The following is a 16,576-nucleotide window of genomic DNA, read 5'->3' on the forward strand; positions in this document are numbered from 1 at the left end:
GTTAAAATTTTAATGCGTATTGACCTCTGCTTGAGGGTACAAAATTTTAATTTTACAGTTGTGAGAATTTGAAAAGTTTTATGGTTTAATCTACTCAATTTCTTCACATAAGTTTATGACAAATAGTAAATATTATGTTTTGCAGTGCAACCTAAATCGTCAACATGTCACTCAATCCTCTTTCTGCAATTCTTAAAGAAAACAAACTCGAGGGCCAAAATTACATAGAATGGAAACAAAATTTGGACATCGTTCTCACGGCTGAAGAGTACAAGTTTGTGCTCACTACTCCACGGCCCCCAGTGCCGGCGGCTAACGCCGCGCAGGCAGTGCGAGATGCGCATAAACGGTGGCATAAGGCGAATGAGATGGCTAAGTGTTATATGTTGGCCTTCATGTCAACAGTGCTTAGACATCAGCATGCTGCCATGGCGACTGCCACCGAGATTATGCAAAATCTCACGAATCTCTTTGGTACTCAGAATCGAATGGCTAAGTCTCAAGCTTTTCGGAGTATCATGTGCAAGACTATGAAGGAAGGCTCATCTGTGAGGGACCATGTCCTCGAGATGATGAGCTATCTCAATCAAATTGAGTTTTTGGGAGGCGTCATTGATGCCGAGTCCCAAGTTACTATCATCCTTCAAAGTCTGCCCCCTAGCTTCCAGCAGTTCAAGCTCAATTTTGAGATGAACAAAAGGAATTACACCTTGGCAGAGTTGTTGACTGAACTTCAGTCGGCAAAGGATCTCATGAACTAAGCTAAGGCTGCGATGGTCAGTTCGTCACATCATTCCTCTGGCCCTAGGCCTAGCGCAGGAAAGAAGAAAGTGACAAACCAGGTCGCACCTAAGGAAGCTAAGGGAAAGAGGAAGAAGAGGTCGGGAAAGAAGCAAACCGGAAATTGTTTCAAGTGTGGAGAGAAGGGGCTTTGGAAGCCAGATTGCCCTAAAAAGAGCAAGGTTACAGGTATGCACCAAGCTCTAGTTGTTGAGTCATGTTTGGCTTCGACTTCATCTCATACTTGGGTTATTGACACTGGAGCTACTGATCATATTTGTTTTGATCCTGACTTAATGCAGGTGACAAGACGGCTATATGATGGAGAGATCGAAGTCCAGCTGGGCGACGCTACTAAAGTGGTGGCCGTTGCAGTGGGAGACGTTTATTTGCGTTTTAGTAGTGATAGATTTTTGATTATGAAGAATGTTTTGTTGATACCTTCTTTTAGAAGAAATTTAATTTCAGTTTCTAAATTGGTTTTTGATGGATATTCGATTTCTTTTAATGACAGTTGTGTTATTAAGAAAGATGGTTCTTATATCTGTCGTGGTATCTGGACAGGTCCAAAGAGTGCAGTGCAAGTTATTGCTATGTGAGAAATCACTCGATCTAACAGGTCCAGAGGATTCGACTAGACCTCTAAGGCTAGAAGACCATGAAACTATCAGAAAGGGGTCGTTGGGTGCACTCTGTCCCTTCAAAAACCTCAACCCACTATACTACAACTTAGCACAGGGAAGTAAAGGATCGATCCCACGAGGAAGCGAGATGTTACGGAACTGCATTTGAGGATGTTTTGGAAGTGAAAGGGTTGGCTGCTGCCACGCAATTTTTGTGGGTCGAGAACTTAAAACTACTGGGTCTGAGAGATAAGCGAAACTTTACTCTACCTACTCGGTCTAAGAAACGAGAGCGTACGGAACATACATGATTCAGAGAGAGTGAGATATTTTAAAGTTCTAAAACAGATGGAGTAAACTTAACTAGAAAGACTTTCCTAATTTGGACAAACACTCATAAAGCAAAAAGCAAGACAAGATTCCTTAAACAACCATGGTCTGGAAAAGCATGCAGAAAAGTAAAAGAGACAAAGTGGATCGTACTGACAGGTCTAGCAGATATGCAGAAAAAGCAAAGTACATGCAGAAAAGTACTGACATAAAGCAGATCTGGCTCTAACTACCAACAACTTCATCTTCTTCAGGAATCAAACGGGAATAGCAGAGAAACCAGAGTTTAAAACACCATGAAAACAGAACAACCTTAAATCTAACTTAAAACGAGATTTAGAACGAGAAATTTTGAGCCTGAACTAACAGATCTACGCTACTGGACCCAAAGGATGCAGAAACAGAAAGTAAATAGACATAACCATGCATAACGTAAACATCAAGCACCAAATATGCGAAACTTCAATTTCAAAACACCACGATTCAACAAATCCAGACATCTTCATATGCAAATTCTCAACCTCCAACAACAAAAACAGATCTCAGCTCCGAACTTCCAACAACAAACAAGAACGAAAGCTAAAAACAAGAGATGAACATAAACTCAGGGACATTCAACCAAAAGCAAACATAAACTTCCATAATACTAGAAATAGGTCTGAATCCAGTAGATCAAAGCAAGAAGCTAGAGTTGCGAAACTTAAAACCAACAAGGTACTAAATGAAAGCAAATAAAATTGTTTCTTCGCCTCCACAAGGCGGTGTTACACAGCAAAATAACAACGATGACGATGAGAACCACGGTGGCCAGAATCCTCCATATCCAAGTGCGCAGCAGTCGAAGATGAAAATTTCCAAGTATGGAACTAGAACTAGAGCTAGGAGAGCATAGAAGTGGCTGTGGACCGGATTTCCCTTCTTCTTCAAGGTTGAGCTCTTTATATATGTGAGGCCCTGATCCCTAGGGTATCCCCTCTGGTGGTTTTACGCTCCTGCCCTTGAGTAAGACTCCTTAAAATAATTTGCTCTCGCTCCATTCTGCTCCTGTCGTCGACTTTTGATTCTCCCAGGTCCGAACGATGACTTCTGATTTTTGCTTCAATTTCATCTCTTTGCATCTGCCAGGTCAGCTAACAACAACTCCTGGGTCCGACAGATTTACTACGCACCTGAACTCAATAACGCACATTAACGCCCCAAATGCACAGAATTTTAACCCTAAACCGATGCATGAAACGAGCCTTATCAGTATCATGGAAAACAATCTGTACACAATGACATCTACACAATATAATGATCGCAAATTAGAACTCAATAATGCATCGAAAATTTCAAAGAAAAGAAAAGAACCTTCAAGTTCAATGAACGAAATGTACTTATGGCACCTTAGACTTGGTCATGCCAACCAAAAGAGGATTCAAACTCTCGTGGATCAAGACCTTCTTAAAGGGCTAGATACTGAATCATTTTCCACGTGCGAATCCTGTTTGGAAGGCAAGATGACTAAGAGACCTTTTAGGGTGAAAGGTAATAGGGCCAAGGAAGTACTAGAACTCGTTCATACTGATGTGTGTGGACCAATGTCAATCGAGGCAAGAGGCGGCTTTTGCTATTTCATCACTTTTATTGATGATTACTCGAAAGTTGGATATGTTTATTTGATGCGTTTTAAGTCTGAAGCTTTTGACAAGTTCAAGGAGTTTAAGGCTTATGCTGAGACGCATCATGGAAAACGTATCAAGAGCCTGCGATCTGATCGCGGAGGCGAGTACCTCAGTGCCGAGTTTTTGGACTACTTATTAGTAGAGGGAATTGAATCCCAAACGACTGCGGCGGGCACACCCCAGCAAAGAATGGCGTAGCTGAAAGAAGGAATAGGACATTGTTAAACATGGTCCGATCGATGATGAGTTATGCACGACTGCCTATTTCGTTTTGGGGACATGCCTTGCTTTCCGCGAGTCATATTTTAGACAATTTACCTTCAAAATCTGTTCCTGCTACTCCATATGAGTTGTGGACTGGGCGTAAGCCCAATCTAGAACATCTCAAGATATGGGGGTGTCCAGCTCATGTTTTGGAAAAGGATCCAACTAAGCTGGGCTCAAGGACAAAGGTATGTTTGTTTATAGGGTACTCCAAAGGTTCGAAATCTTATGTATTCTATAGTCTCCGAGACAAGAAAGTCATTGTGAGTACTCACACGACATTCTTAGAGGAAGACTTTGTTATGAATTATAAACCCAACAGTGAGGTAGCTCTTGAAGAGCTCACTTCAGTCACAAGTTCCATTAACCAAGAACAAGTAGCTATAGTACAACCAATTCCCGAACCTTCAACTTCTACACCTAACATTGTAGTGCCGCGCCGCAGTGGGATGGTCTCTCATGAGCCCGTAAGGTACATTGGTTTGGGAGAATCTATGGATCACTCCTCGGACAGCAAGTGTACCAGATCCCTGGAATTTTGCAGAGGCGCAGGCGGATATCGATCATTGCGAATGGGTGAAAGCAATGGATTCGGAACTACAATCTATGATAGACAAAGACGTCTATGATTTGTCCGTCCTACCCGAAGGCTGTACTGCCATTGGGAGCAAGTGGATATACAAACGTAAACGTGGATCCGATGGACGAGTTAAAGTCTTTAAGGCAAGACTAGTGGCTAAGGGGTATACCCAAAAGGAAGGTGTCGATTACGACGAGACCTTCTCCCCGGTGGGATGTATGGCAGATGGACGTTAAGACTGCGTTCTTGAACGATAGTCTTGAGGAGACCATCTACATGGAACAACCCGAGGGTTATGCCGTCAAGGGCAAAGAGCACATGGTTTGGAAGCTTAAGAAGGCCATTTATGGCCTCAAGCAAGTATCTAGATCATGGAATTAGTGCTTCGATCAAACTGTTAATAAGTTTGGATTCGAAAAATGCCCTAACGAGAGCTGCGTGTACAAGAAGGTAGAAAAAGGGAATGTGGTGTTCTTAGTTTTATATGTAGATGACATTCTTCTAATTGGAAACAATAAAAAGATGTTGTCATCAGTACGAACTTGGTTGTCAAACCAGTTCGAGATGAAGGATATGGGAGACGCGGGACACATTCTAGGTATCAAGGTCCTTAGGGATCGTGAGAAAAGGATGTTGTGCTTATCCCAAGAACCCTACATCGACACTGTACTTAGTCGTTTTAGCATGCAAGATGCCAAGAAAGGTTTCTTACCTTTTAGACATGGCATCCATTTATCTCAAGAGATGTGTCCTAAGACAGCATCTGAGATAGCAGAGATGAGAAGGATACCATACGCTTCGGCGGTTGGTAGTCTCATGTATGCTATGCTTTGTACAAGGCCTGATATTTGCTTTGTTGTTGGCATGGTAGCAAGATATCAGTCAAATCCGGGCCAAGGACATTGGACTGCAGTAAAGAACATACTCAAGTACCTTAAACGGACTAAGGACTATGTTCTAGTTTACAAAGCAGGCGAGCTATGTCCTTTGGGATATACTGATTCAGACTTTCAAGCTGATCAAGACACGAGGAAATCTACTTCTGGTTATGTGTTTACCTTAGGAGGTGGAGCCGTAATTTGGAAGAGTGTAAAGCAGAAAGACATTGCAGACTCTACCATGGAAGCCGAATATGTGGCCGCTTCGGAGGTTGCAAAGGAGGCTGTATGGCTCAAGAACTTCCTTATGGACTTAGGTGTGGTTACGAATCTGCCCAAGAGCATCACCATTTATTGTGACAATTCTGGTGCTGTGGCTAATTCGAAAGAACCAAGAGCTCACAAAGCGAGCAAACACATTGAGAGGAAGCATCATATCATCGAGGGATATAGTGCAGAGAGGAGACATACAAGTGGTCAAGATTACGTCAGAGAACAACCTGGCAGATCCCTTCACTAAGGCCTTGGCGGTCAAACCGTTCGAACGCCATGTAGAAGGAATGGGAGTTCGACTCGCTCGAGACCTCAACTCGCTTTCAGTATAAGTGGGAGAATTAGACGTAGTGCACATTTTTTTTGTATACTCGAAAGCTGTTTTGAGTATAAGTGGGAGATTGTTAGAGTTTGTATACTAGAAATCACCTTTCGAGTGATTGAATACTGTTAAAACTCTTATTTTATTTTCCAAATGAATAAACAGATTATTTTTGTCATAATGTTGTTATGTTTTACATTTAATGGATGTTTATTGCATATTTAAATGTATAAGTAATTTAACAAAGTCTAAGTCTTTGTTTTAGTAGACCGGTTGTGGGCGTCGTTCACTTTAAGGTAACACGGTCAGTTCTAAACAAAGAAAAAGAATAATTTCACAACCTAGATAGGCTTAGACTACCTATCGTGAAAGGTTGCAATGTCAGTCCGATTATTTCTAAGCCTTACTAAAATAAGATGACGTTGGTGTGGTATAGCACTGAATGGATCTAACAGCGAGACAGTCTTTATGCTATCTACTAAAAGACGAGGTCTCGTAAATTATTTCTCAATCAATGTACGTTAGCATTGAGCATACGGTATTGATTATGCACTACTTTGACTTACCAAATGGTGCGGGTTTTTCGTAACCCAATAAGCCTGGTATATTGGGTAGTGGTGATTAGTATCTAGCGGTGCTAGGATTGCTATTATGTTGAATCGTGCGCGAGGTGAGTCTCGTTTGATAACATCCTCAAGAGAAGCTTGAAATAAGGTTTTATTATTCGGAACCTAGCTAGTTAGAGTTTAATTACTCTATGAATAATAAATAAGATTTTCTTGCTGAGTCCTCTCTTGGAATAAATGAGATATTAATTAATTAAGTCCATAGCAGACAATAATTAATTAGTGGATGTTTCTATCTTAAGCGCGGGAAATAAATATAAAGAAATGGAAACCCGAAGTACTTATAATTTCGGATTTGGATGGGGAGTGCAATATTACTTCTGTAGTGGCTGCTCGTAATATTCCAATTTTAAGCTTATATTAAATTGGATTTAATTTAATTTGTAAAAAGCTAATTAGAGGAGCCCATATCCAAAGCCTTCCATAGATCCCTGTCTGGGCCCAATATGTGACTTATTATAAATAGGAGAATAAAGGAGACAGAAAATACACTTAATTTTATTCTCAAATTTTTGGCCCCCCTATTCCTAGAAGTGGTCGAATTATTCTTCTTCGAAGGAAAGGATTTCTGTCTTGTCTATGTAAGTCCTAGTGCGCTGGTAAGATCAGCCCACCACGATATCAGCTCACAGTCCTGGAACCAGTCAGAAGATCCGTGGTTTTGTACTAAAGATCTTCACGAGGAGAAGGCGCTAGCTATCTTCGATTCTTTGGAGAATCGTCAAGGTATAATGGCTAAACCTTAGAACAACATGTTTTGGGTTTCAATTAATTTAAAGCATGTTATTATTTGAGTTATAAGCATGATACATGTGATAATTACGCGAATAGAATTTGTCTAAATAATTCGCTAAATAGATCTGAATTATTATGTAATTGATTTATGAGTGCGCTTCCGCTGCCAACCCCTTCATATTGTCCCCACAGCATGGGTGGCTATAATATTAGAAACTACTTTCTAGTTCATACTATTTATATTTGAGAAGTCTGCCCTTACGAACTTGCTATTTCTTAGGATTATTGTCCCCACAGCATGGGTGGCGATAATATTAGAAACTAGCTTCATAAATTTGCAAACCAACCGATGGAGACCGTATACAACGCACTTGTTGTAATCATCACTTAGATATTTTTATATGGATTTTGCATAATTATCACATAAGCAGATAAAGCATATAATCCACTTAAAATAGATAAACACCAAATAAACAGATAAATCCATTTAATGCATGACATTTAAACACACATGATAATTATCGACAATTATTTAATCTAGTCAAGGGAGAATCAATTAAATAATTAAGTTTTATCTTGGATAATGTTTATCCAATTCATTTAGGATTTATCAAGATAGTATTGACTATCTAAACCCATTTAGGATTATTCTAGATTTTATTTCGATAAAATCAAATCCTACAATTCAAGATAACGTTGATCTATGATTATCATTATTTAAATCGTACTAGGATATTACTAGATAGAAACAATTCCACCATTATCCATAAGATAAAAATAAAATCCTATCAACCAAGATTTATACAAATCTTAATTCTATTTAGAATAGACATCCAGAATATATCAAACATTTCTTAGGATTTCTTAGATAAATAAATTTATCCAAATCCAATTAAATAAGGATTTCTTATATATCATCTTTATCCTAATCTATCTAGGATATAAATCCAAAGGATAAGGATAAATTGGATCAATACTTATTTTAATCCATCTAAGATTTGTCTTAATAGAATTAAATCTATTCAAATCTATAGGATAAAATAAATTAATATAAATATTTATCCTAATTCATCTAGGATTTATCTTGGAATAAATCCATATAAATCCATATAATAGGATAATATTATATTATGATTATTCAAATCTATCCAAGATTTATCTAGGAATAAATACATATAAATCTATAAGATAAGAATAAAATATTGTATTATCTATCCAAATCCATCTAGAATTTATCTACGAATAATTCATAAAAACTCATACGATAAGAATAAAATAATAATATTATCATTATCTAAATCTAACTAGGATTTGTCTAGGGATAAATCCACATTAATCCATAGGATATAAATAAAAATTAGATTGTCATTTTCCAAATTTAACTAGGATTCATCTAGGAATTAAATCCCTTCAAATCCATTAAATAAGGAAAGAATCTAATTAATCAATGATTTAATTCATAATTAAATCTCATATAATATATAAAATCTACAAAAGATATATTCAAATCTTATTTCCAAATTAATCTTGAATTATTTCCAAAATTGAATCCAAGGATATGGAAATCCTAATCAAAATTTGGAAAGCGGTTACACATTGAGCTATGCGAGGCGATGGAACACGAGTCCAGGAACTGCCCACGAAGGGCTCCCACTCGCACCACAACCGCTGCTGTTCTGCGTCGCGCAAACTGCCCAGCTCGAGAGCTTGGGCTGCCGACACAGCTTGGCCAGCCCGCCGTCGCTGCTGCCACTCAACGCAGCTGCTGCACGGAGACACCGCTGCTGCGTCGCTGCAACTCCGCCGGTGCTGCAGTCCGTAGACAAAGACCGCCAGCCTGCTCCGACCCCGGCTGCTCACGAAGGGCGCTGTCTTTCGAACCGGGAACTGCCCAAGAAGGGCTCCCACTCAGACCGCCATCGCCACCGGCATCAAGCTGGTCATCCCCTCTTCGTCTCACGCAGCTGTTGTTGGGGTTGGCAGCGGAAGCACAAATAAATTAGAGAACTAGATCTATTTAGCAGATTATTTAGACAAAATCTATTCACGCAATTATCACATGTATCATGCTCATAACTTGAATTAGACATGCTTTAAGTATAATTGAAACCTAAAACATGCTTTTCTGCGGAGCAGGAATGATACCTTGTTGATTCTCCAAAGAATCGCCGATTGCTCGCGCCTTCTCCACGATGATCTTCAATACTAGACCACAGATCTTCTCTCTGGTTCCCGAACTATACTCCAATATCAGTGTGGGCTGATCTTACTAGAATACTAGGACTTAAATAAAGAAGAAGAAGAAATCCTTTTGGAAAAAGGAGTGGAATTTGAAAATTCCTACAGCTGGGGAAGCTGAAATTTTCGAAAAATACAAAATATGAAAATTGTGATTCTTTTGTCTCCTTTATTCTCCTATTTATATTAAGTTCTTTATGGGCCCAGACAGGGATCTATGGAAGGTTTTGGATATGAGCTCGCCCAATTAGCTTTTTACTAATTAAATTGAACCCACAATTTAATACAAGCTTATATTGGAATATTACGAGCAGCCACTACATAAGTAATATTGAACTCTCCCCATCCAAATTCGAAATTACAAGTAATCCGGGTTTCCGTTTTTATTATTTATTTCCCGCGCTTAAGATATAAATGTTCATTAATTAATTAATGTCTGCTATGGACTTAATTAATTAATATCATATTAATTCCAAGAGTGGACTTAGCAAGAAACATTTATTTATTATTCATATAGTAATAAAACTCCAACTGGCCAGTTTTCCAAATAATAAAACTTTGTTCGAGCTCCTCTTGAGGACATTATCAAACGAGACTCACCTCGCGCACGTTTCAACATAATAGCAATCCTAGCACCGCTAGATATTAATCACCACTACCCAATATATCAGGATTATTGGGTTGCGAAAAACCTCGCACCATTTGATAAGTCAAAGTAGTGCATAATCAATACCGTATGCTCAATGCTAACACATGTAGATTAAGAAATAGTATTTTATCAAGACCTAGTCTTTCAGTAGATAGCATAAAGACATGTCTTGCTGTTAGATCCGTTTAGTGCTATACCACACCAATGTCATCTTATTTCAGTAAGACTTAGAAATATGCGGACTGAAATTGCAACCTTTCACGATAGGTAGCCAAAGCCTATCTAAGTTGTGAAATTCTTCTTTTTCTTTTGCAAAGCATTGCATAGATCTGACCGTGTTACCCTAAAGTGGACGACGCTCACAACCGGTCTACTAAGCAAACACAATGTAATAATAATAGTGATTCTATTCGTGCGAGACTGCTCGAATAAAATTGAATCGGGTTAAAAGTGGATTGTAGAGTTTTACGTATACAAGCAAGATTCTATTCGCGCAAAACTTGCTCGAAACATGCTTTTCAGTATACCAAACCTAACAGCTGTCACCGCCGGTGCTGCATTCCGGAGTCAACGGACAGCCGCTGAACGTCTCGATGGCAGATCGCCGCTGCATTTGGTGCAGCTGCGTCGCTCCTTGATTCCGGGTAGTTCTCATGTTCACGTAGAAATAGTGAGCACGACTTGAACGAATTAATTAACAATGATAAATTATTTAAAACAATTCATCACGTAATGAAACTAATCACTATGAACAAATCATAATTAGTAATCATCCCAAACAGCAAATTAATACACAACAGATTCGTCAAGTATATCTTGGCGACGTGCAGCCTCCGGCGCGAGCGCCGACTGCAGCTCCTTGCCATACTTCGTTGTTTATAGAACATGCAATCGAAATAAAACAACGAACACACAAGGAGGAAAACATGCGATCAAGCAATTCACATAACATGAAATTAATCCACATAATCGGAGCTAGAAATTGGCTTTGATACCAATTGCTGGGGTTTGGAGCCCCTTGCACAGCGGAAGACTTGTACAAAACAAATAAATCAGATAAGGATCTATTTGACCGATTATGCGATTAATCAATTCACATGTTAAACAGATAATTGCGAGCTAGAACGCAAATAATTTATGCTTAGCAAAATATAAATCCTAAACATGATTTCTAAGGTTTAGGGTTACCGATTTTGATTCTCCAAAGAATCGTTGATTGCTCGCGCCTTCTCCATGATGATCTTCAATACTAGACCACGGATCTTTTGACTGGTTCCCGAACTGTATCTCGATATCAGGGTGGGCTGATCTTATCAAAATACTAGGACTCGAATAAAAAAGAAGACAGAAATTCCTCACGGAGGAGAGCTGAAGAATTTTCGAGCTCCTCTACTAATTAGAGAGGGTGACGAAAATTTCATCTAATAATTTTTGTTTCTGTCTCTCCTTTATTTTTCTATTTATATTAAGTTCATATTGGGCCCAGTCAGGGATATATGGAAGGTTTTGGATATGGACTCCCCCAATTAACTTTTTACTAATTAAATTGAACCAACAATTTAATACAAGCTTAAATTGTATTAAATTTAATACAATTGGAATATTACGAGCAGACACTACAGAAGTAATAGAAGTAATATTGAACTCTCCCAATCCAAATACGAAATTACAAGTAATCCGAGTTTCCACTTTGTTTGTTATTTATTTCCCGCGCTTAAGATGTAAATGTCCATTAATTAATTAATGTCTGCTATAGACGTAATTAATTAACATCTTATAAATTCCAAGAGTGGACTTAGCAAGAAACACTTATTTATTATTCACAGAGTAATAAAACTCCAACTGGCCAGTTTTCCGAATAATAAAACCTTGTTCGAGCTCCTCTTGAGGACATTATCAAACAGGACTCACCTCGCGCGCAATTCAACATAATAGCAATCCTAGCACCGCGCTAGATATTAATCACCACTACCCAATATATCGGGATTATTGGGTTGCGAAAAACCCGCACCATTTGATAAGTCAAAGTAGTGCATAATCAATACCGTATGCTCAATGCTAACGTATGTAGATTAAGAAATAATTATTTATCAAGACCTAATCTTTCAGTAGATAGCATAAAGACACGTCTTCTTTGTTAGATCCATTCGGTGCTATACCACACCAACGTCATCTTATTTCGGTAAGGCTTAGAAAAATCGGACTGACATTGCAACCTTTCACGATAGGTAGTCTCTATCGGGTTGTGAAATTCTTTTTTTTCTTTTGCAAAGAGCATTGCATATAACCGACTGTGTTACCTTAAAGTGGGCGACGCCCACAACCAGTCTACTAAGTAAAAGACTTAGACTTTGTTTGCTTCTTATACATTTAAATATTTATAAAACATCTTATAAATGTACAGGCAAACACAATGTAATAATATACTGATTCTATTCGTGCGAAACTGCTCGAATAATACTGAATCGGGTTCAAAGTGGATTATAGAGTTTTACGTATACAAGCAAGATTCTATTCGAGCAAAACTTGCTCATAATATGCTTTTCAGTATACCAAACCTAACAGGGACTACCTTGTAGGCTGTGATGATTTAAATCTTAGCCTATAGTTCAAGTTGGTTTCCCAGAATGAAGTCCAAGGTGGAGTATGTTGAATTATTTGTGGTGGAATTTCATTTGGGTTGTTTATTTGTGTAGCCCATGTGATATTAATTTGGGCTATGTCCAATACTCTTAACTCTTGCTCCAGATGTTGCCATGCGTACTCTCACCCGGATCTAGGCTCTCAGTCGTTGGATTGTGATGTGTGTTAGTTATGTGAGAGGAGACTCTTTGAGTCTATCATTATTTAGAACTCTCTCTCTCTCTCCTACACTCGTTCTAGTGATTTTCTCTCTTCTCTCTATTCTCTCTCTTCATCTATGATGTCTACTCCAACCATTGCCTTGTGGTTTTCACGTTTGTTTTGAGTGTTTGAGAGATCATGTGCGAGATTGTGTTCTGGAGTTCTAGATCCGGTGAGAAGGAGTTGTTTGGTGTTGATTTCTGCGGTGTGAGGTGAATCACTTATGGATTCAACGGTGCTCCCTTGGATTTAGGTTTATGGTGAATAGATTTGTTCTATAGGCAGGTGCCCGAGCCACCATCTTGATTTGTTTTGTTCTTCTCTTGATCCCTGGCTTACTAGTGTAATTGTTTTAAGATCCGCAAGGATCTGGTTTTGTGTCACTAACAGTTTACTTGAGTGTGCAGGATTATAGAGAAGCGAAGATTACTTAAGTACCCAAGTAAGAACTATATACTGTATTTGTAGTTGTTGTGAGGGATTCTCTTGTATCCAATTGTACTTATCAGTTGTGTGGTTGGGAGTTTGACTGAGCTCCCCTAATGAAGAACAAAGAAGTCTTAGTAATTAGTGAATCCGTTCCTAGTCTGATCCCTACACTTTGGTATACCGGTATATACAAGCATACCGAATCGTCGATATATACCGGCGCCTCGGTATACCGGTATTACCGATTGGTTATTATATATATAAACATATGGAGTAAATATTTATGTTATATTTATACTAAAATTTAAAAAGAATGATTGTATGAACAAAATTTGATTGTGATGAAGTTTAATTGTTTTGGACCTTTTGAAGTAGTTAAACAATAGAATTGTTTTTTTTTAATATTTTGATGTTGTACCACAGTTTGGTATACCATGAAAGTACGGTATACTAAAATGCGGTACGGTATACCGAAAACACAATATGGTAACGATATCAAAAACTACCTTATTGAATTTCCGGTATACTGAACTCCGGTATATTGAATTTAGGAGGATGATTGGCCATCTTTTCTTAGCCTACTTTTGTCCAAAATATTGACCTTCTCAAAATTTCAAAATTTTTCCGTTTGGAGCCAATTTTGAGCCTTTAAGCCTATTCTTTGGAAGCCAAAATAATGGGGACAATTCCTTGGGTTAGTTAGTTTTTGTTATCTTATTTTGTAAAGGAATTGGAGAGATAAGGAGAAAGCATAAAAAGTTGTGTGCTTAATGAAAAGAAAAGTACAAGTTGTGAAATTGAGAAAAATTCCAAATATGTGCTTGATCTTAGAAAAAAAAAAAAAAGAAATGTGTGAAAGGTTGTGAAAAGAAAATAAAATCAAAGGATTGGAAAGTGAGTTGAAGGAGAAATAAATAAAGTATTCATAGTGTCTTGGGTTTAGAATAGTGGAGTTATCTTTAATCTACTTGGGATATTTTTATTTTTAAGTCACTTTTTAGCCAAATATACCTCACCTACTAAAGAGATTACATTACAACCAAAGATAAAGACCTTTCGGACTTTTGAAGCTGAATCACATTTAGTAGAGGAGGGATTAGACTTTGAGCAAGCCTATGGTAAACTTTGCATGATGCATGATTTGAGTGCTTATATATACACATTATCCTTATACACTTTGAGAGTGAGAGAACACTTCCCATCTTTGGAAGTTTGTCACATGCGAGGGCTTGAATTCAAGGTGTTCCACGAGTTAGTAATGAAAGTGCACTAATAAGCCTTGCTTGATTTGATTGCGTTAATACATGTTTAACTTTTCTTCCATCTTTTGAGGCAATTATGACATCTAGTCCTTGTGCATTCCGTGCGTCTATTCTTGTGTCTTTATTGTTTTGTTCGAGGACAAACAAAAATATAAGTTTGGGAAAGTTGATATGCTCGGATTTTGCACTGTATTAATGCCATTATTTGGTCCGTTTTTAATGTCAAAGTCACTCTACACGTCCATTATTTACATATTTTGTCAATTTTGGTATTTTGTGAGAAATGTGCATAATTGAGCCGAAAAAGGGAGCCAAAACGCCATGTTTGGAAATATGGAGTTAGACGGCGACCGACGACCGCCGCAGATGAGTGCAGCGACCGCCGACGCCCGGCGGGCAGATCAATGCAGCGGTCCGCCTCGGAAAAATGTGCTTGGAAGAGAAGTCTCCTCCGACGACCGCCGAAAGACGTGCGGCGGTCTGGCACCGAGGGAACAGACTCTCTGGACTCCAACGCCGCGACTGCGCGCCAAGGTGCGGCGGTCCGCCGGAGAAAGGCGGCGAATTCGAGAAGCCCAAGATTTGCGCCCAGATTTACCATATTTTGGAGATCTTTTCCTTCTACAACAAGGAATGGCTTTCCCCTATAAATAAGACCTCAAGCTTCATCAAAAAGAGAGAACTTCTACTTGCAAAATACTTCATAGAGATCAAGACCTAGAGTACTTCATTGGTGCAAGGAGTTGGAGAAGGATTTCAAGGACATCAAGAACGACAAGGATTCAACCTACGGGTTTTATTTGCTTTAGTTTTATGTTCAAATTGTCTTCCCTTCAATCTATGTTTTTAGCTTATTCATTTATGTGTAACTAAACTCATAGGATTCTAGGGATGTGTTAGTAACGACTTTGGCTATACAAATCCCTAAGTAATTTTGATGCTGCATGATTGATTGACACAATTGTGTATGATTTAATATAACTTGTTTCATGCGACAGAGTTCTAACTGTGAACACACATAACTGGGATTCCCTTATCTCTATCGTCTTTCTCTGTGTTTTATTCGCTTTTAGTTGGTCTATGCTTTCTATTGTTTTAAGTTTTCCAAAAGTTTCCAAAACCCACTTGTTTTCCAGATAGTATTTGAGTCTTAGTAGAGGATAGACACTTTGTGTTCGTCTTCCCCGTGTTCGATATCCGGTACTATATATACTCTGTATACTTGTAGGTTTATTTAGTGCTAATAAAAAGTGCATCATGTGTGTACTTTGTGTTTAGTGTGTTTGTAATGTGTGTAGTGTCTGTTTAGCAAATATCCATATCCAAAAATTTGGGCGTCCAAACTCGTATAAATAGGTGCAGGATTTATGATTTTTCCCCCTCTTCAAACAAAACCCACAAACATAATTTCGTTTTTTTCAATTTCTTCGCATCTCTGAATCTCACACTACTTGTCGTCATGGACTTGTTGGAAGCTCTTAGTCAATGCGAAGATTGATGCAGCCGATGCAGAGATGAAGAGGCTCGCAAACTCAATTGCAAAACTCCAAGAGCGTCTAGCACGGAATGAGATTCGGCTACAGGAGGGGGAATTACTACTAAAAAAGGAATGGAAGAAGCAAAAAGATTTGGAAAAACGTCTGGCTGCGTGTAGAAAAAAAAATGGAGGGAAAGACGGTTTTTGTGACAGAGCAAGCGGACATTGAACTTCTTGCTACTGAAGGGTTGGATCTTCACGTGCAAATCCTCACAGATCGCCAGGATATACTTGAATCAGCGATGAAGAATGGCTTGCAGTGCGATCTAATCCCTCAGCCGGCAAATCCACTCCGAATTAGGTAATTTCTTAGAAGGTTTCTGTTGGAAAATATAAGATATAAGGTGGGATATAGGACAAATATGATGATATGGGAAAACTAATTTTATTGATAACACTTCTTCACTCCTATTTGTACACACACACGCACTTTTTCTCATAGCAAACTTAACTCTCTTATATTTATATTTGTGTAAACTATCTCTCGTATATAATTTACAACATGGTTAGTGCCTATATATAGGCAAGTTAGTCGGTTTTTG

At 38.5% G+C, this 16,576-nt stretch overlaps 1 protein-coding gene across 1 annotated transcript; it reads left to right on the plus strand.

The window, feature by feature from the left end:
* Positions 1–368: 368 nt before the first annotated feature.
* Positions 369–761, plus strand: LOC125206571. The gene has a single exon (XM_048105816.1). It carries the CDS (start codon positions 369–371, stop codon positions 759–761), a length of 393 nt encoding a protein of 130 aa, XP_047961773.1.
* Positions 762–16,576: the final 15,815 nt, after the last annotated feature.

This window comes from Salvia hispanica, chromosome 2 (genome assembly GCF_023119035.1).
Source record: "Salvia hispanica cultivar TCC Black 2014 chromosome 2, UniMelb_Shisp_WGS_1.0, whole genome shotgun sequence".
NCBI lineage: Eukaryota > Viridiplantae > Streptophyta > Magnoliopsida > Lamiales > Lamiaceae > Salvia > Salvia hispanica.